Below are 20,312 nucleotides of genomic sequence, written 5' to 3' on the forward strand. Positions count from 1 at the left end.
GAAATTACGCCCATGGGTATCACACCGTGAGACTTTCTGAGATTTGTATGCCCTCAACTTATATAAAAAAAGATATATATAAAGGTAGAAGTACAAGAGAAGAAGAGAAGCAATAGCAACAGAGTTGAAACCTTTAGCTTCTAAAGATCAATGAAATACATCTGTATGTGTACCTGCTCTGGCTTTAATGTTATACCATGTACTGTAGAAACGAATCCCACGTATTGAGTGTTTCTACACAGTTCTATGTTCGTCACTGGTTCTTTATAACCACTTAAACCTACCTGACTGAGGTTCAGTCGGTAGCTCTGTAGCTGAGCTCAGGCTGTGATAGACCTCTCTAGGCATCTGACATAAATACACAACAACAGACAGGAAGGCTGACATATGTGACGCACATAGCACCAACACTGAGGCTCATGGGCCACATCAATAACACATTCTTGAGCCAATGGTCTCCCTGCAAATCAATACACTGTACCAACAACACAAATTAGATTTTTCACTGAAACTGCAGCCACTGCTAGACACCAAACGTTCCCTTTGAAAGTGCAACATATTTGAGTTCTTTGTTCGTGCATTTATAAATAAAAACAAACTAGATGCAGTAGGTGGAGAAATGTGAGTTAAGCTTGTGGTTGAACCGCGGCTTTATGAGTTACATCTCTTTGGCTTTAGCTTGTCAACCCCTTCTGAATGGATTTAGACTGTGTGGCTCACTATTCAGTCTGTTGGTACACATGAAACAACAGGGCTATTGTCTATTAAAGCTTAAAGGTTAATCTGGTTCTTTTATGAATGTTATCTTCGCCTATTCCTCCAACTATTTTCCCATCTGTGGACAGCAATGACAGTGAAATACCTTTGTTATCACTGTAAACATGACAAGCGGTACTAAATTAGGTACATCTAGCTCACGTGAGGTGAATAATGGAAAATCTAATTATTGTTTATATTAATGTTCATTCCTGAAAGCCACTGAAAACAATCTCAGTCTCATGCATTGGCCAGTCTTATCTTTCGGTTGATAACCGGGCCCTACTATGCTACATTTTGGTTTCATAGTTGTACTTTGTGCTTTCACTGTGACGTGTTTACATGCTTTAATGTTGAAAAAGCTCTTTATTGTTCTCATACTGCCTGTGCTGCAGCAGCTCGTCTCACCCTCTGTCTGAAACCAGAGCCCAGTCTGCTCCGATTGGTTAGCTGGCCGGCTCTGTTGTGATTGGTCAACTGCTTAGAGATGTCCCACCCCTTAGCCTATCACGTTCAATGTGTTGGAGCGCGAACCAATAGAGAGTAAGTGTTACGGAGTGATGTCACCATGTTAAGGAAGTAAACAAAGGAGTCCAATGGAGGCGTTTCGTGTAAGAGGGAGTGTGTAGAAAATCCCAGAATTAGCCTTTGCGCAGACCATTTAAAATGTACAACAACCTAGATAACACACTACAGGAAAGCGAAAACCCTTAAAAGCATAATAGGGCCCCTTAAAGTGTTCAGCTGTGGTATTGAAGTAACAACACATGCTGCTTTTTCGCTTTCCAGCCAAAATTCTCCAACATGGTTGTTGATCTAATCATCTTCATTTCAGTCTCTGTCTCTATTCTCTGGGTCACCACTCCTACGTTGATTTGATCACATCACAAGCTTTATTGAGCAGCCATTGACTTCAATATGACATTGTCAATATTAATGTGATGACTGCTGCTCATCCAACTGTTTTGTTTGTCTAGTCTTACCACCGCCACTAATGAGAACATACTGGTGCTCGGCAGTATTGAGTGTGTTTACCAATTAGCTTTACGCATTAAGTCATTATGGAAGTGTCTTTCAGCATGTAGCAAAGAAAAAACCACAATAATATAAGATGATATTCACATTCTCAAGCATGGTATACAATGACCTCACATATTGGTGCAAATCATAAATCACACCACCATCCCTCCATATCCTAGTGTCGGAGCTGTGTCCCTGGGTAATATATTCTCTAGTGCCTCTGTCATAACAGTTTCTTCAATATGAGACACATAAGAAACCAGCAATCCTCCCCAGGTCAAGAACCATATTTGTGTGTCCCATGTATAATTGATTATTTCATCGCACAATTGGCAAAGACTTTCCAATCCATTTCATACCTAATAAGAAAACGCAAAAAAGAGGAGCAAAGACAGAGGTCAATGTGGGGTTTATCGGTTTCTCAAGCACTCCCACATTCCTGAAAGGAAATCATGAAAGAGGGCTGCTATGGTTTCTTGATTTAAAATCTTATCAGCAGTGGGCACTTCTGACTGCAAGTGGTCAACCTGTCTCTCAAGATAACCTGGTGGGGGGCTGAACAAAAAGCCAGACCTGCTGGTTTCACAGTGATCAGAGATTAGGTGAGTCACACAAACACGTGTGTACACTTTTGTTACTCTCTCACAGAGACATATCAGTGTTTTGTAGGTCAATAATTAGCGATTGATATTGCAGGACAGAAATTCCAAAGAGGTGTGTAGAGTCACCACAAGGTTTTTTTTGTCCATAAGGGAGTTTAGTTTTTTAACTGAAAATGTTCAACTCGGTACATAAAATTCCTAATTGCCGAATTTAAAGAGTGTTTTCATGGTTAAAAAAAGTGTCACAGGAACAGTGGAGCACAATTACTAGTAAGCACTTGAGCAAACCACTGCAACGGGCCTGAATTAGCTTGAAATGGTTTTCATTCAAAACTCAAGTGACAAGATGACAGATAAGCTTTATTAGCTAGAAAGTCTTTAATGCGTTACTAGCAATTAGTGAACATAAATAATGTGCCGGATCCCTGGATTAAAGTATATGAACAAAGAAATGCAATTTGTGACAACTCTTTTATAGACTCTGCAGAAGTCCTGTGGAGTTTTAATAAATAATGAAAGTGTTCTGCTACCGTGATGCATAACAAGCCTTTACACAAATGCAGTCCAAATTAGAAGCCTGTGTGTACAATTAAATAACTAAATGCTGGTAGGAGAGTCAGACCATGAAAGCTCTGCAAATTGATAGTTGAGCAATAGGCTTTCTACCAAGGCTGACAACCTCAATGTGCTAATTTCATAGGAAGGTAAATAAGCTTGGTAAAGTGTTGTCCTGTAGTTTTGCAGTGAATAAAATGTCATGCAGGAATGATGAAACCTTCAGCACCATTGCTCTAATGTTTCTCATTAACTACTCTTATTCAACCAACTTTATAATTGGTCCAATTCCAGCTATACAGTTCAGCTATACAGTCTATCTGGTTATTCCTAGTCTACGTCTTACACTACCCTGGAGATATGGAAAATGTAGAGATGTACCTGGAACCACTTTTGGTTATTCCAGTAACTGTACAGCAAAGGAAGGCAAAAAGAAAACAACATCATTATCTGCTGCCGGAGGAAGTTTATGAGCAGGTGTGAAATTGCAGCCGTGTGGTGCAGGGATGGAAGAAATGAAGAGGGAAAGAGGAAGAGCAGAAGAAGGATGGAGGAGGAGGGGAACACCAGGAACAGACCGGCTCCACGGAGCTGTCTTGGCTCTCTTCCTGCCAAGAAAACAATCCAGCCGGTGCCCATTAGCAGCTGGAGTTTCATTACCACAACAGTGAAGCCTGTTAATGAACCCTCGATGAGAACATGCATCCTGCTTCCCCGTTTAAGTTCAGAGGTACGAGGTGACGTGCCCCCCTGAAGCACATTGAGCACTCTCATTGCAAATTCCACAGCCAGAACCACGTACATGTCCTTTGATGCGAGCACAGATGGAGGGTCATGTGGGTAAAATAAGGTTCTGAGGGTAGTGATGGCAAGGGGAGAGTAATCATAGTTGTGACTGACATCTCAGCAAGACTCTGGCTGTTGTTATTGTCGTTCTAAAAGGTAGATCCAGATGGCATTTCATTAACCTTTTGACCAATAGAGTTCAAGCTTCTTCAGGCAGTACAGAATTATGAAGATTCATTATTAAATAAAGTAAAAGCATACAGAGTGTCAGCAGCGAAGAAAGAAAATCATCCCTGAACCTGATATGGCATAGCGAGTGATGCGCCAAAAAGAAAATCCCATTCATCTATTCAGCTTCAAAGTCACTGCTTGCCTGTCATCTCATAAGTTATATAAACTGTTAACAATGGGTCGTGATTATACAACGAAGCATGAGTTTTGATAAAAAGGTACAAAATACAGCAAGTTTGTTAAAATGATGTATACGCAACTGACGCATTGCATGTTCTTCCTTGTATTCTTCAGTGGAAAACTGCTCAACCCTTTGTCTTTGTGTCCCTATTCAGTGTGTCACAACCTAGCAACAAGAATAATCGGACATTATCTGCATCATCGTATGAATGGTCAATTCAAAAAGAAGTCCCCAGTGTCACAAGACATTCCTTCCATGCAGATAACTAGGACCATGCTAGGCTGTGGCTGCTAGGTCTTCCATCATATTATAATATTATAATATTATTTTTTATGAAATGTTTTAAATAACATTTAAAAAAAGATCGCTTTACATTTACCCAAATACACTTCATTTCTGGGCCTTTTTCTAGCCTTATGTTGTGCCAAAGTGACCCAATTGGCAGCTTAATATGGCTACATTTAAATGTGTTTACTCTCATCTCCTAATTTAACAGAAATAATAAAAGTTCTGTGAATAGCAACGGGATGACATGCTCTCCAGAAGTTGACAATTGAGTAACACGCATTGTACAGGAGCTGATCAGATTACTACTAGAAGAGTTACATCAGAGAAGTGAAAGCAATACCACGGTCAGATATTTGAAGTGGTGTAAATTCACAGAATACTTAACAGTATAAGTTTGGCCCTAATGTCAGCGCTGACTAGTTAATCAGCGCACAAAACAACAGGTGCCAAGTGCTTGGACCCGGGTCTCACTGGAGTTGTTTGGCATGGGGGGGTGTTTAAGAGTGAGGCGTAATGGTGGGAGAGGACGGGACCTGAGGTTCAGTCTTGATTGACAGAGACAGGGCACTGAGACAGCTGAACCAATTTTGACAGGCAGACTGATGGCCGCCTGTTGCAAATGCACTCATGCACGCAAACACACACACACACAGACACAAACAAACATGAACGTACACACAATAAAAATACACATTGCATTCACACGCATGCTGAAGAAATTCTATCCTTCCTCAAAGAGATATGTGAGGTGACTCCACTGGAGGTCAAACACACTTTCCTATCTTAGCCTGCAGCCCTTCCTGCTTGTTCAGGCAGCTCTGGAAAGCCCACAGTTCAACCAAAAAGAAAAACAGATGAATGTACCCCTACTCCAAATGCAAGCGTGTGGATGGCCAAAAAAAGAATAATACACACATCAAAACGACACTGCATACAAATATTTAAAATAACATTCCCCAGGTTTGGGTTTGCCTAAAATATCACAAAGACCTCAGTTGCACTCAAGATGCAACAACTGATGTGAACTGGGTCCTCCAAGAGAGATGCTGGGCTCCCAACAAGAAGTCCCTTTCAGCTCTTTTCAGCTCACTTTAGTTAAATGTCAGAGTGTTCATGCTGCAAAACTTCCAATGGGTTTTTCCGTCTCAGATTCTTACGGCACTGTATCAACATCCCGTGCCGACCTGACCTCGTTACAAAAGCTGGAATGTCAGACAACCATCTCGTAATATCTCACGACAGCACTTGACTGAAAGTTGCTTTCTTTATTGACAAAAGAACACTAGAAACCTCTTTGTCACATGCACTACACTTAGGGATGTCCCGACCACCTTTTTTTGCTCCCGATCCGATTCCGATCATTTGATTTTGACAATCTGCCGATACCGATTTTTCCCGATCCGATATTTATGCAATGCATTAAGAGAAAACAAAGGTAACAGATAACGGCTAGTCATCCAACGCGATGAATTCAGCTATCTTGGCTGTTATTGTGTTGGCCTTTTCACTGTTCTGGGGCAGTTTCTCTTTCCTTTTAAAAGTCTCTGAAAGTGTCGGTTGTTTCAGTGCCGTTACCTGAGTGGCCGCTGTGTACTCGCCGTGTTGTTGTTGGTGTTTGTTTCTCAGGTGGCGTATTAGATTGGTCGTGATGAACGTAGCTCTGTTCTTTCCACCACGCGGAACCTCCGCCTTGCAAACATTGCAAAATTGTTACACTGCCTTCGCTTTCAATTTTATAATGCTTCCAAACTCCTGACATTTTCTCTGTCCCGACTCCCGAGTCATCAGCTGAACGTAGCCTCTTGTTAGCTTACTGCTACTATTAGACACTGCGCCCACTCTGTTGCCAGATTTGAGAGAAATAAGCACTATGAAAACAAGCCCAAAAGAAGCAACACATACATGATGTTGTGTAATTTTAAACCAAAACTAAGTCCTCAGGATGACTTTAAGACGTGAACATGGTCATTTTTGTTTTGTAACATTAAATTAAAAAAAAAAAAAATTATAAAAAAATCCCGATCCCCGATTTTTTCCTCCCGATTCCGATCTTTTAAAAATCACGTGATCGGCTCCGATCCCCGATCACGTGATCGGATCGGGACATCTCTAACTACACTGCATGATGGCACTGCTAATTGTGTGAATGTGTCGACATTGGAGAGAAAAATGGAGAAACATGGGTATCTGTGCTCAACAGCCCATCAGCTGTGAACAGGGCCTCATCCTACAACAGCTGGGGTATCACAATTAGCCATCATTAGTCTAGAATGTACACAGCGGCCTAATTGTACATAATTAATTAAGTAAGTTGGCTCATATCTCAGTAGTCAACTTCTTTTACCTGCTAATAAAGGATGTGGGAGGGAGGTAGATCGTTTCTCATGGCCTAGCATCTTACATTCATTAAATAACTGGCAGCAAAAACAAGTAGCAGTTTAATCCTAAAGAACAGGTTGGTTATATCTTCAGTTCTGCTAGAGCTGAGTCACATCTGAGAGCATGGCTACAAGTCATTATCATTTCTTAAGTTGTTTAAGGAGAGACTGGCTTGTCCCAACAGTGCAATGAGCATAACAAAGCTCTATATTAAGCTGGGTATAAACTGTCCTAGAGACTGCAATGTCATTTTAAAGGAGACCAGAGCAAAATGACATTATGCACATTTCAATGTAGAACTTTTCTCTCGTTTGTATGCAGTCTCTTTGTTTGAGACTGAAGCAGTTTGATGATACCCTGCATTTTGTGGTAGGAGAAATATTCTTGGTCAGAGGATCTGTCACATGCTTGTGAGATAATAAGGACTGTTATATCGCCTGAAGACTAATTTTAGCCTTAAATGAAATTAGAGAAGAGACAGCACTGAGTTAGAGTTACACGGGGTGAAAACTATTGATGTATAAAGAGAACTGGATACAGCATTGTGAAAGGAAAGACTGTTGTCTTTGACAGCACCAGCAGCATGTAGATGTTTATGTGTAAGTACATGTGCTTCAGTGGGGGTTCTCAGATCTGTAAAAGAGAATTATAAACAAAGGGTAACATGAGCGGAGTGATGGAGATCAGAGGGAGAGGGGGTGATGTGTGCAACGTAGGTATATTTAATAACAGCTCTCTCCATACTTTTCTATTCAAATATCCAAACAAAGTCTCTTTAATCAATTTGTTTTATATACAGCTTAAAATAAGCTTACTAAAAGTGCCACAGCTGTTATAAGATAACATCTATCTGGGGTCCGCTATCTGCCGCTAGCCCGCTCTGAGCCGAAGCATTCCTGTGTGCCAGCTGAATGCCAGACACACCCTCTGCCTTGGTATGTAACAGTCAACAGTGACTAGCCTGCGCCGGGTTACTACTGTCTGTGTATGTGAGCCATGCACGATTTCGGTGATGCCATCTGCTAAAGATAACGCATCCTACAACTCTACTTAGACCAACGAGAGGAATTTGAGCCCGCCCTGCTCTACTGGAATCCAAAACAGAGCACTCAGTGGCACGTTACCCCTACACACACAAACACACAACGCCCAACACAGGAGGAGAGTACAGGCAGCAATAACACCTCACTAAAATCGTAGAAGCACACATGAGAAATTACTGAACAATTCAAGCTTTTGTCTTCAATACATTCCCATGAAACAAATCCAGTGCTCTGGTCAGACAATGTGTCCCTGCACAGAGGAAAACCGACTCCTCTGTAATCTAAACAGACACTTTAAAATAAACACGGCACTATTGTGTGAGGCTACATGAAGGAACACTGATTAAACGCACTGGTACTTACATGGATCACTCATGCATGAAGTGATGCTACCCTTAATTTACAGAGACCTATCCCTGACCCTTATGGACATAACAATGTTATTCTTTATAAAGCAAAACACAGCTTAGAAGACTGATCCCAGCTTAAAGGCAAAGTTGTGAATTCTAAATGACAACATGTTTGTTTCTCATTATAAAGTCTGACTGTTCCCAATTCCAAACAGATATTTATATCAATGAAACAAAAGCAAAACTCACCATTGTTATCGGCCACATTCCTCAGCGCTGAAACGATGGCATCAGAAGGAACACGAGGACTCTCCACATATTTGGGCTTCCTGATTGGACCTGGTAGCACGGACGGAAGATACAGGGAGAATCAGAGCGAGGAAAGGGAGAGAGAGGAAATAAATGCAAAAGAGGAGAGAAACAGAGAGGGAGAGAAAGAGAGTTCTCGCTGGATTAACGTGTTCCAGATGGGACTAGAGATGAGAGGCGGTGGTGTCTTAGTTGGACAGGCTTGGCTGCACTCTGTAGCTCACAAACTCATTCACACACACACACACACACACACACACTTGGACACACACGCTCTCAGACAGCTCCCTGCGCTGATAGCAGCTCTGGTCTGTCTGACAACCCAGAATATTCTCTGCCTGGCTGGAGACTCCCAGTAAAACACTGCTAGTCAGCTCTGGGAATGTAAACTACAGCAGGAAACCACAACAATTAGCCTCCTACTGAACTTTAAAAACGAGTGTTTAAACACACACACACACATGCACTTTTGGGAATCAGTTTAAAAGACAAAAGAGTTTTCTTCAGCTTGTCCCTTGGAAGTGTACCTGGAAATATGAATTAAGATGGTTAAAGTCCATGTGTCCTGCTATAAGCCAGATGATGTATCTGGCACAGTGGTATAGTCTTCTGAGGACTGTCTTTGTCTTTAGTGAGGAGTTGAGGTTAGCTCGCTGCTCTGTTCCCGCTGCTCTCACCGTGACTGCATTAGAAAATCCCACAGCTCCACAGAGAAGGCTTGTTCACTGTGCCGAACTATAAGATGAACCACAGAGATCCACACTCCGCTAGGGACACAGCTTCTTTGGCGACATTTCTTCTATCTTTGTCTGTGCAAAACGATTAGCCCATGTTGTCTAGAACTTATTCTACAAACTGCCTTTTAGGGATCTAAATACAGAAACTTTTCCTTAGAGTCACAGTATCATTGTTTGTAAATGCAGGAGATCCAGCAAGACACGAGACTAAATACTAAGCCATGAAACAAACATCTCCCGAGAAGCTGTTAACATTTCAAGTCGCCAGGTCCAGACTCTGGACGCAAATTATAAAAAATCAAAAAAAGTGAAAGTATAACTTAGATCTTAGAAACAGCATTACTCCCTTAGCGCCAGTCCTTTATGATACTCCAAATTTGACCTACTGTAACCAAATCCAATTCTCCTCCAGACTCCAGTTATCAGATGTCTGTGTGTAACTCCAGTCGTAACATTACTATTAGATGGGAGAGCCGAGATAACCATTTCCTATTACAACATTTGATAACAAGTCCCTCCCACCTTCAGAAAACCCCCTCTGAGTCGGATGGAACAAATTCTTAAACCACAGCTGTGATCTTGGCCACAGATAGTGAGAGTGGAGGTGAGGGGGAAAGGGGGAGGGCTACAGCAGCAACCATGTGAGGGGGGAATTATCTGGAAGTGTCATTGCAACGAACCAAGCATGAGAGTCAAAGTCAGCTTGACACACAGTGCCATCTATGGATATTCAACTTGAAATGCATAAGGGGGACGGTGCTTTTGATTCCCGAGAAGAGCCTCTGCAACTGCAAACCGGGTGCTCTCTTGCTCGTTAGCAGAAGTCAAAAAAATGACAAAACAAAACATCAGATTTAAAAGGTGTCGTTTTAAAGCATTATAATTGGAACATGGGATTTCTTACACTTGAGGTGAGACTATTTGGAGTCTAAGGCTGAAGGAGGCTGATCTATTAAGCATCTACAAAAGCTATCCATCTTATCCTGTTATTTAACAGACAAAGCCAAATAGTCTCTCCTGAAAACCTCCATTCATCTGCGGATGGTCAGGCACATCCTATTACCCAGAAGTCACACGGCTCCAATTAGAGAGGAACTGCAGAGACAGAGAGAGCTGTGTGTGAGACACACTAAGTTCAGGTGAATGTCTTGGCCATGAAGTGCACTGCCAAATATATTCTGCATTTCATCTAAAAACAACGGGGCATAGTTTGAGTAATTTAAACCATATGCCTAGATTCGGATGGGGTTTACACAGAGTGCCATGAGGAACACAGGATCCACAAATAACAAACATGTGCCTGACTATCAAGGGTAATTTTAGGCAACATCTGAGGGCTGATAATACAGGGGAGAGGCAAAAGGTCCTTCAGAAAGACTCTGATGTCTGAGCATCAGCTCGTGACAGACAAAGTACACAGGGGTTTCTTTTCCATTCAAAATCTAATCTCATGATTTAACAGGGTGCCATTACCGCTCTGCCCTTCTTGATGGAAGCACTGACGGATGAACAATTGCAGTTTATAACAGGCATGAAAAGGTCGCAGCGATGGAAGTGTCAGATGTATGACCCTTGAAGGACACAGAGAGACAGACATGAGGCGTGTCTTTTATCACAGATGGATGAAAATCCAGAAAGTTGATACATTCTCATATAGCAGCATAGAAAACAAGATGGTTCCAATTGAAAGGGTCTGATATTGGTGCAATTCTAGAGTACTTCACTTTTTTTTACACCAATGTTTAATGCTTATTTGTGTTTCTGATAGTTTACTATTCCTGTAACATATGCTGACTCAATATGTATTGTCTGAGGGATCCACCAAAACTGGCATACATAGTTCACAAGGTTAATCAAGAGTACTGTTTTACTTGCAGCAGAGCTGTTTCATTGTCACATTCAGGGTACAGTAAATATATGTGTAAATGTGTATATATGCTAAATACACAAGAGGGAAAGCAAACAAACAAAAGTAGGAAATGGTTGCCAGAGGAAAAACCCAGAAGAAGAGTTTCCCTAGGGTAAAGCAGCCAGACGAGCTGTGACTGCAGAGGACTCGCCAGTATTCACTGTGAGATGCAGGAATCCATGAGCAGCAAGCTATCACTCAGCACATGAACACACACACATAGCAAACAGTGGAATACCTATGACCAGCAACTCACAATGTCAAGTCAAAGCCAGTGAAAGAGAGGGTTGTTCATGGCTATAGGAAGTGATCAAGGAGTTTTCCCAGCATTCTTCATGCTGGACTCTGACTTCTTCACATTTCAACTTTTCAATAAGACAGTGTGCACTCTTTGTGCTGCAAAGGAAATGAAAGCCATCTCACAACAACCCTTCTTTATGTTCCAAAATGTCATTCTTCGACTCAAAAGTGCATGAATACATTAGACTGGTATTCGGGGGGACTGCAATTCAAAATCAGTTACCAGCGGTACGTGTTGAACGAATGATGGAGAGAATTAAATATACTTTATTTTTTAAAAAGCTGTACCAATTTTTCAATTATTGCTAAAACGCTAATAAAGTCGTCCTTTATACAGCCTGGTGCTTTGTTAGCTTAAAATACAAATGCTAATTTGTATGATTCATTCCCTTTTCATGGCCTGACATAATGCCATTATCCTCTTCTGGGTAATGCAATGCCTGCACCGCACCACAAAGAGAGAGTGGTAATCTTTTTTTAAACACTACATGTTTAATAGTCATGACTAATCTCACACATGCCGTTTCACAAGCTGGTATGAATTATGTATTAAGACTCCACTGTGCACATGGTCATACATTTTCAAAAGGTACTAGGAACAACATCTGAAGCAAGGTTAAGTAAGCTATAATTTGTACTTTCTCTGACCATTTACAATCAGGTATGACACACTCATTTATCATATGAGCAGCATCCTACACTGACTGAAGAAGAAGAACTTTTCAGGTGCTCATCAGAGAAGCCTTTCAAAGGAGTCCTGCAGCATCACAAGGTATTTTACCACTCTGCCTTAAGAACGGCATCAATATTCCCTCAGGGCTATCTGCTAACTCTCAATACCCCGGAGTTGACTTCAGGAGAGCTAACCTCAAAGCTGCTACAACTGGCTTTGAAGAGATTTTCTATCCTCTTGACAGAACTGCACAATAAATTGCACTCATCTGGCAAAGTAGGAAAGGATGCTTTTTGATGAACATTGCATTTGTCCCGTTAATTCGCATGGCATGATAAGACTTATTTTAAATAAATAAAACTTGGGAAAAATGTATAGTTAAGTATATATTTTCCAAAAGTTAAAAGGATAGCTGTTTATTTTGTAGGAAATGAGTTACAGGGATATTGTTATTCTGATTCCAATGACACACGTCACTGTTTCAGTTTAAGAAGACGCTCTTTGATCTTCCCTTTTCAAATCTGTCTATAATAAAGCCTCAAGTGGCCCAACATTTATAAATAAGAAACAAATGAAAAATAAGACACAATTCTTGAACTGGTACTTGCTGTCATTACGAACACATATCACTGTTAAAATTCTCAAGTGTTCCACCAAATGACTTTGTGTCGTTTTATGTGGTTTAGCTGTGAAAGAAACAAAAAGATCCTCAAAAAACAGACTTTTCCCAAAGTGGCTAAAGTACTTTATGGCCACAACAAAAGATACATTGTCAAGACTTTACAGTGACTTAAAAAGCTAACAACCACTGATGTTTAGCATTCAGCACGCTCTAGGTCAGGGGTGTCCAAACTACGGCCTGGGGGCCAAATGCGGCCCGCTGGCCATTTTGAATCGGAACTCAGCTAATTCAAAAAGTATGATGAAATATGGCCCACAAATTAAACGTGTGCTTTTCTTATATTGTACTTCTTAAAGTAGTATTCATGTGTTAATAAGCCCACTTTTAAAATAAATTCAGTCAATTCATGTTGATAACATTTTCTAACAAATCTCGGTTAATACAAAAAAGCCTAATAACTTATTTACATAACAAGCTTTCATTTAAGCTTAACAAGCTTAACAAGCTTAAATGAAACCCTATAGAGAGCTGTGATGTAGGCGGTTTTTTTCTTAAAGCATATTCATGTATCGAGCCTAATTTACCTACATGTTGCTAACTTATAACTTAACTGATGAGGCGATATACCTCACCTTTATGAGTGGCCCAGCCCTTCGTATATTTTTCTGTATGTGGCCCTCGGTGAAAAAAGTTTGGACACCCCTGCTCTAGGTGAACAGTGTAGCTAACGCTGCCATAAAAAAACAAAGGAGGAGATAAGTATCCTGGCATCAGACCAGTCACTGAATGTAGTCACCTGATCCTATTGCGCACACAAGTTAAAAGCTGTGGGGTGGTTTCAGCTGCAGATAGCTTTTTCAGGTAGGCATATTATTTCCCAAAACAAAGCAGCATGTTGTATCTGATTAACTAGCACCATCAGGGTCACCAGACTGCATGAAAAAAAGCATTTCGTTTGATAGGGAGATGTCACCGTGAACTGTGCTCTCCGGTGGTGAATTGCCTGACCTGCCTCGCTGATAGATAATGTAATCAGCCTCGGAACCACCGAATGCAAAAGCTGCCATCAAAGAAAAATGCACTTAACTAATTTTAATATACACAACAGCCGACCAGAGACAATCCCCCCCCCATGGCCTGATTCCAGATAAAGCAATTAAAATGATACACCGTCCATGACAGCCATACATCAATATGAATTGCTGTTTTATGATCCTCTTGCAGGCTGGCAGTGAGGCAGAGCATGTGGCCAACAGTTTTGTCTCATGACTACAAAAAGGTCATACATCTATTATCCATACTTTGGCAGAATCACCTCTGTGTTCTCCACCTCATATTTCACAGGATGCAATACGGTTTTATATATGTTGTGGGTGTATAGTATATAGAGCTTTTCAGAAGTGTCATCTTTCACATACATGCAACTCAATCAAACAGTGCAACCTTGAAAGCAATAGATGCTTTTAATTTTCCAAAGGCACAGTAACGTATTACAACCAGAGGAGGTCACTGTGTAGATACCCAGGAGACCGTCAGAGGTAGCACAGGGAGTATCTAACCTTAAAAAAAAGACGAATTTACTGTGTCATCAACATTATTCTACGCACTAAAGAGTAAGGTTCAAGTTTTTCAATTCCTGATCTTTGAACTGCCCTGGGCTGGAGAAAGATGGGTTCATTCTGGCAACATTCTTGCAGTAAACATCCGTCCCCGGGCCTTCAGGGGGCCTGTAAACTATTAAGACTATAAAGCCTAGGTGCTGCTCAACACATGTCGGGGTGCAGTGTTTCATGGTTAAGCTCTGAGCTTAGCTGATCAAAGCTGTGGCACTCAACGCCACCAGGACTTTGTGGCTCAGGCATCCGTCACACTCCTAATTAACTCAATGTTTCTCTGTTGTCCCCTGTGAAGTTTGCAGGAAAAGAATAACCGCTAACTTTGAGTCTTCCTAACTGCGATAGATTATTGTGTCAGGAAATGAAGCCAGCCGAGCAACAAAATGCTTTTCAGAATCTGTGAAACCACTTCCCCCTCAAAGACATCAGGGGCGGCTGGATGGGAAGGAGAATAAAATCGATGAGTAAATGGATGACTTGATGGATATACTGTATGTAGGAATAAACCAGTGTAGTATGAATTAAGAAAAAACACTAAGGAAGAGACGCCTTTTCGTAAACTTCAGTAAAATCTATGCATGATGTTGTACCTAACTTTTGCAATATAAAATACATTCTTATGTACTTCAGGGATGATAGTGTGGATGCAGATTTAGTCTTTTTTGTGCAGTTAATTGTATTTTTAGAGACATTTCATATCCATAAAAAGAAATGGGCTGACTCCAAACCACATTTTGTACATTTCTATCAAGAATTTAAACAATATATTAGCACTATTAAAAACATTAGGAATAAGAAGGCAATAAAAACTAATCTGAAGTATCAAAATGTATTTTTATTTCCTTTTTTTCTTTATTTACTGTATGTAATGTATTTTTATATTGTATGTCTGCCCCTGTACTGTGTCTGTTGTATGTCAAATGTATGATGTTCATGTATGACAATTGAATAGATGAATACAAAAATTAAATAAAAATAAAACTGCAATATATTGTCTCACACTCATTTACACAGATGTGTCTTACACTGGCTTATGCTTTGTTGTTTCTGTGGCACAGCATGATGAGAAAATGCCACATTATGACCCATGTTGTTTTCGTCGCAGAGCTGAGACATTTCCTGCAGTATGTGTTTATTAACTGGAGGTGTGAAGTCTCCCCCGACGGGTTTTTACAGTTACCTGTGAGGACAGTGGAGCAAAGCCTACAAACCATCCCCCAACCCTCTCTCCCTGTTCGTCCTCCATGACATCCTATCTAGTCAGTCCATTTTTTCCATGCCTCAGAGCACCCCAAGGGGGAATATGCCATTAATGAGTGTTCCCCTTCCCGTGTCTAAGGGGCACTTTTCACCTTGACAAACCGAGCCTCATCTCTTCATCTCTTGCTCCTTCCTTCATGTCTATAAATGTATATTTCATCGACACTCCCTTTGATGGGTTGAAACGGTCATCACAAATCCTGTATCGCCTAAGGTACGTTTAAGATTTGCTTAACTTGAGTTGGGGCTAAGGGCATGAAAATCGACTTGGCAAATAATTATTTGCCTTAGTTTCATTTATTTTTCTAAAACTAGGAATTGAACATAATTGAGCAACTACATTTTAATTACTGCTTCACAATATCAGGACTTCAAGCTTTCTTTCTTCACAGTTCGCTTTCTCCAAAAAAAACGAGTTGGATAAGAACACCACCGAAAGAATCATCCCAACCTGTAGTAGTTAACATTATGATGTTGTATTTTTTATTAGAAATATAAACTGACCCAAACAAACATCTTAAAAATGGAGTTGAACAGAGAAAGGAGAATTGCGTAAGAGAGGTGAACTTGAACAACACAAGTTTGCACAAGGATGAAACCATACTACCCCCTTTCCACCAGTTCATCTTTACACTAAACAGACCAAAGCTGTAACCACTCTAAACAAAGGCTAGATAGCCCACAGATGAGTGCCACATGTGAGTGGGGCCACCTTGACCACTTAAAGGATTTCTCTCCTCTTTGCCAAGTCTCAGGAATACAAAGACTCAGGTTGAGACAAGTTCAGCTACAAAAAGGTGTCCCCTGCTTTGAAGCACCCCACAGCTGCTGACAGGAACATTCTCAACATGGTGGATAGAAGGAGCCGGGGAGGACTGACAATAAGATCCAGTGTAAACAAACGCCCATTACCAGCAAGAGTAGAGTAAACACTCCGTGTGGTTGTAGAGACCTCTACATCTGAGCAGGGTGATCAAATACAAGGATGAAGTGACAGCAGTAGCAGTCTGTGGCTATCATTATTACTTTATCCCCTAGGTCAGGGGTGGCCAACCAGTCAGAGGTTAAGAGCCACATTTGTTCTCTGTTACTGCAAAGAGCCACATCAAACACAGTCACTGATACCGCTTGTTTCAGTTTTTTGTTTTCTGGAGACAAGATTTCAACCTGATGCATTTTTGTGGCATTGGGATATATATTTTTTAAATCCTCTGGAGCAGAGAGAGGAGCTGTGGATTATTGTTATTGATTAATGCATCAGTGTTTCTTAGGGTCAAAAACACTAAACTCACAATTTAAAATGAAAGCGTTTAGTTTATTTAATAAAAGAGCACATGTTCAATGTGAAAAGTGACAGTAGTAATAGATTATTTGCAATTTAGTGCTACATATATATTTACAAAAATAAAATAATATATATATATTTTTTTTTAAACACCTTGAATTTCAGGGGGGGCGCGGGGCTCCGTTGGCGGGGCGCAGCGCCCCTCCAAGACAATGGTAGGGGAAACACTGGATAGTGTTTAATCAACGATAGGTTTCCCCCCCCCTCAAAGGTGATTGGTTCACTGCATCGCAGGTATTATTGTGATTGGCTCTTGGGCCACATCAAAATTAGACACGCTGTCATCCTCTCATACTGACACCTGACACCACACATACACACGTAGGGAGAGCCGGGACGAAAGTAACACGGGGCGAAAGTAACACGGGACGAAAGTAACACGGGACGAAAGTAACACGGGACGAAAGTAACACGGGACGAAAGTAACACGGGACGAAAGCAACGGAGCGATTTTATCCGAGCCCAAAAAACTTTGACCGGCCAAATTACGTCAGAATTATCAGCATTCAGTACTTAACAGACCTACTAAATATCAGGTTTAACTGTCAGGAGTAGTGTTGTCACGATACCAACATTTTGCTTTCGATACCAAGTCAAGAATTGCGATTCCGATTCTTTTTCGATACTTTTCTTAAAAAAAGGTAAACAGTCTTAAATGTAATTGTTGTGCTTTATTTCACACCAGAACCATAACACAAACTTTTAAACAATGAGAACAATAAATAAAATAAATGACAATAATTCGTATTAAATACAATTAATACATTTCTTACAGACAGGCCTCGTGGTGTCCGTAGGCTTGCCCTCACTGTCAGAGATATAGCTCAAATACTTCCAAATTTCGCTTCTGGCGTCTTTTTTGTCAACAAGCCGAGGCGCAGCGGCAGTTGCACTCCCACTTGCAGCCATGCTTCTCGTTTTCTCACGTGCTCTGGCAGCTAGCGCGTGCAAGAGAGAGGGGAGGCACTTAGAGCGTGCTTGAGAGGGGCGGGACTGCAGGCAGGACTGCCGTGCAGGGAGTGGAAGCAGAGCGCTGAACACACACGGCTCTTATTAAAACGGCGCTTTCTCACCGGAGTACTTTCCCCCATCATTCTTAAAGTACTGATACTAATGAAACGGAGGAATCATAACGTTTTTAACGGCAGAGTATCGCGGTATACCTTTCAAGTATCGGTACACCGTGCAACACTAGTCAGGAGTCAGTGTCTCTCCCCCAAACTCACACATATAAAATTCGATATGAACTGAAGAGCCGCATGAAACTAGGCAAAGAGCCGCATGCGGCTCGAGAGCCGCGGGTTGGCCACCCCTGCCCTAGGTGATGCAGCAGTGTTTTAAGGTTGAGAGGGAACATCATTCCTAGAGCATTGTCAGATGTTCAACAATCCTACAAAAGCACCTGGAGGTAGACAGAAAAGGAATTTTTACAGGACGCCCATAGTCTCTATGAAGCCCCCACCATGAGACTGATAGTGTATAAAGAGTAACTCAAATTGCAGCACATAGGTTTGTTTGGTACAGAACAGAAGTATTTGGTTTTTAGAGTAATTTACACAACAGCAATATAACAACAACATAAAGGTGTGTGTCCATAAAGTTTGGGGAGCGTTTCATTTGATATCTTGACAACATCTATGCTATCTCTTTATTGTGAACAATATAAGAAGAAGAAAAGATGCTTGAGCCCAGAAATAAAATGGCTAGATGGACAATCATGAAAAAAAAATGAAATATATTTACAAACAGTACCTGGTGATCTCTTGCTCGGGCGTAAGGGCATCATGTAGGACTGTCGTGGCAGGAGAGGGGAGGATGGAAGGGACATGGACACTCCCTTGGCGAGGCTTAATCTGAAAACATCATCGGGGACGTTAGGGTGCCCGCCGCCTGGCCCCTGGAGTAGAGGGTTGGTCTCCAGTGGGAATCTTCTTTGGGCACTGTGGCTGTGAACATCACCTGTTGAGGAGAACCACTTTGTTACAAACAGGTTTGTATCACTCTTGTAATGATATAAGTAGGGTTGCAAAGGGGCGGAAAGTTTCCATGGGAAGTTAAACTGGGGAATTTTGGAAATATTCGATGCAAAATTAAACAAAAAAATGACATTTCAACAGATTTAAAAAAAATATATATATATATAATTATTTTATTGAACAATTATTTTGTTTCATTGAAGAATGAAAACAGGAATGTTGAGTTAAATGTTACTCATCCCCCCAACCCCACTCATTAAAAAATGAACAAAAATGCACCCCCCATCCAAAAATCCCCACAAAATCCCATTCAAAATGTTAAATGAAAAGAGCCCTTCTCCCTCCAAAAAGTCCCATTAAACATGCAAATCTTCCTTCAAGCAATCCTCTGCATTTTTTACCCTTTCAGTCAATGGTCTCTTCCTGGGCCTCATCAACATCCAACTCTGAGTCTTCCTCTTCCTGTCACTGTCCAGCCTTGTTGAGGATGGCTCTGTGTCCGGCTCAAAGAGCCTTAGGTTTGCCCGAATGCCAACCAGTTGTTCCACTTTCACATTTGTGAGCCTGTTGCGAACCTTTGTGTGGTCTCAATAGCCATGCAGTAAGCAGTGTGCTATGGCATAGATATTCAAGTGTATTTGAATGGCATCTGTTTGTTTTAGTCAAGATTATGCTAAAATATACTTTCCCCAACTATATTTAAGTTCCCTATGAAGAGCCAACATTCAATTTGGAAAATTCCCAGTTTATTCCCATAAATTCCCGTGGAAAGTTTCCATCTTTGAAAATTCCCGGAATTTTTCAACCCTAGATATAAGGTCAGGCAGAGTGCTTACATGTTACATTTTCCAATTCAAAAACCACACACAATGTCAGTTCATCTTTTTAAACTGTTGTGCTTTCTGGTTGTTTGTGTAGAGCAGGGTTTTGGGGGCTAAAGGAAATAAAGCCTGAACTTTTGAAACCTGTTTAGACCAAATTATGCTATTATGGTACAATGTTATTAAAACTCAGAACTATTGAACAAAGTACTAATGCGTGTTACATGAATGTACTGCACACTAATCCTCAGAAGGACTTTGCAATGTTTTAAGAACTTAACAAACTCAGAATATGTCTGAGGAAACTATTTCAGACCTAACAAGATGATTTATGTTAAATACAAGGACATTTAAAGCGAGAATTGTGTTTTATGACGATGTAGTATGTATATAAAACATCAGAGGAAAGCTTGCCACCATGTATCTATTGCAGAAAGCAGTTAGGATGCCACTTTTGAGTAATAATGTGGATAAACAGACATATCATAGCATCTTCAGGTGAACTTTTGGTCAATTTATCAAAAGAGTTCCCCTATTTTAACAGCCAATAACT

At 40.9% G+C, this 20,312-nt stretch overlaps 1 protein-coding gene across 3 annotated transcripts in view; it reads right to left on the minus strand.

Moving 5' to 3' along the window:
- Window positions 1-20,312, minus strand: part of tanc1b (tetratricopeptide repeat, ankyrin repeat and coiled-coil containing 1b) — a 105,937-nt gene that overhangs the window by 52,878 nt on the left and 32,747 nt on the right. Inside the window, exons 3-4 of one of the 3 annotated variants that reach the window (XM_034109769.2) lie at window positions 18,715-18,921; window positions 8,441-8,530 (exon numbers count right to left, since the gene is read on the minus strand). In XM_034109769.2, the coding sequence (XP_033965660.1) occupies window positions 8,441-8,530; window positions 18,715-18,921 (297 nt within the window). Of the gene's footprint in view, window positions 1-8,440; window positions 8,531-9,027; window positions 9,097-18,714; window positions 18,922-20,312 lie in introns of those variants that run through there. The other 2 variants (XM_034109772.2, XM_034109770.2) reach the window with 2 other exon arrangements.

The sequence above is a fragment of the Pseudochaenichthys georgianus genome, chromosome 21 (genome assembly GCF_902827115.2).
Source record: "Pseudochaenichthys georgianus chromosome 21, fPseGeo1.2, whole genome shotgun sequence".
Taxonomy (NCBI): Eukaryota; Metazoa; Chordata; class Actinopteri; order Perciformes; family Channichthyidae; genus Pseudochaenichthys; species Pseudochaenichthys georgianus.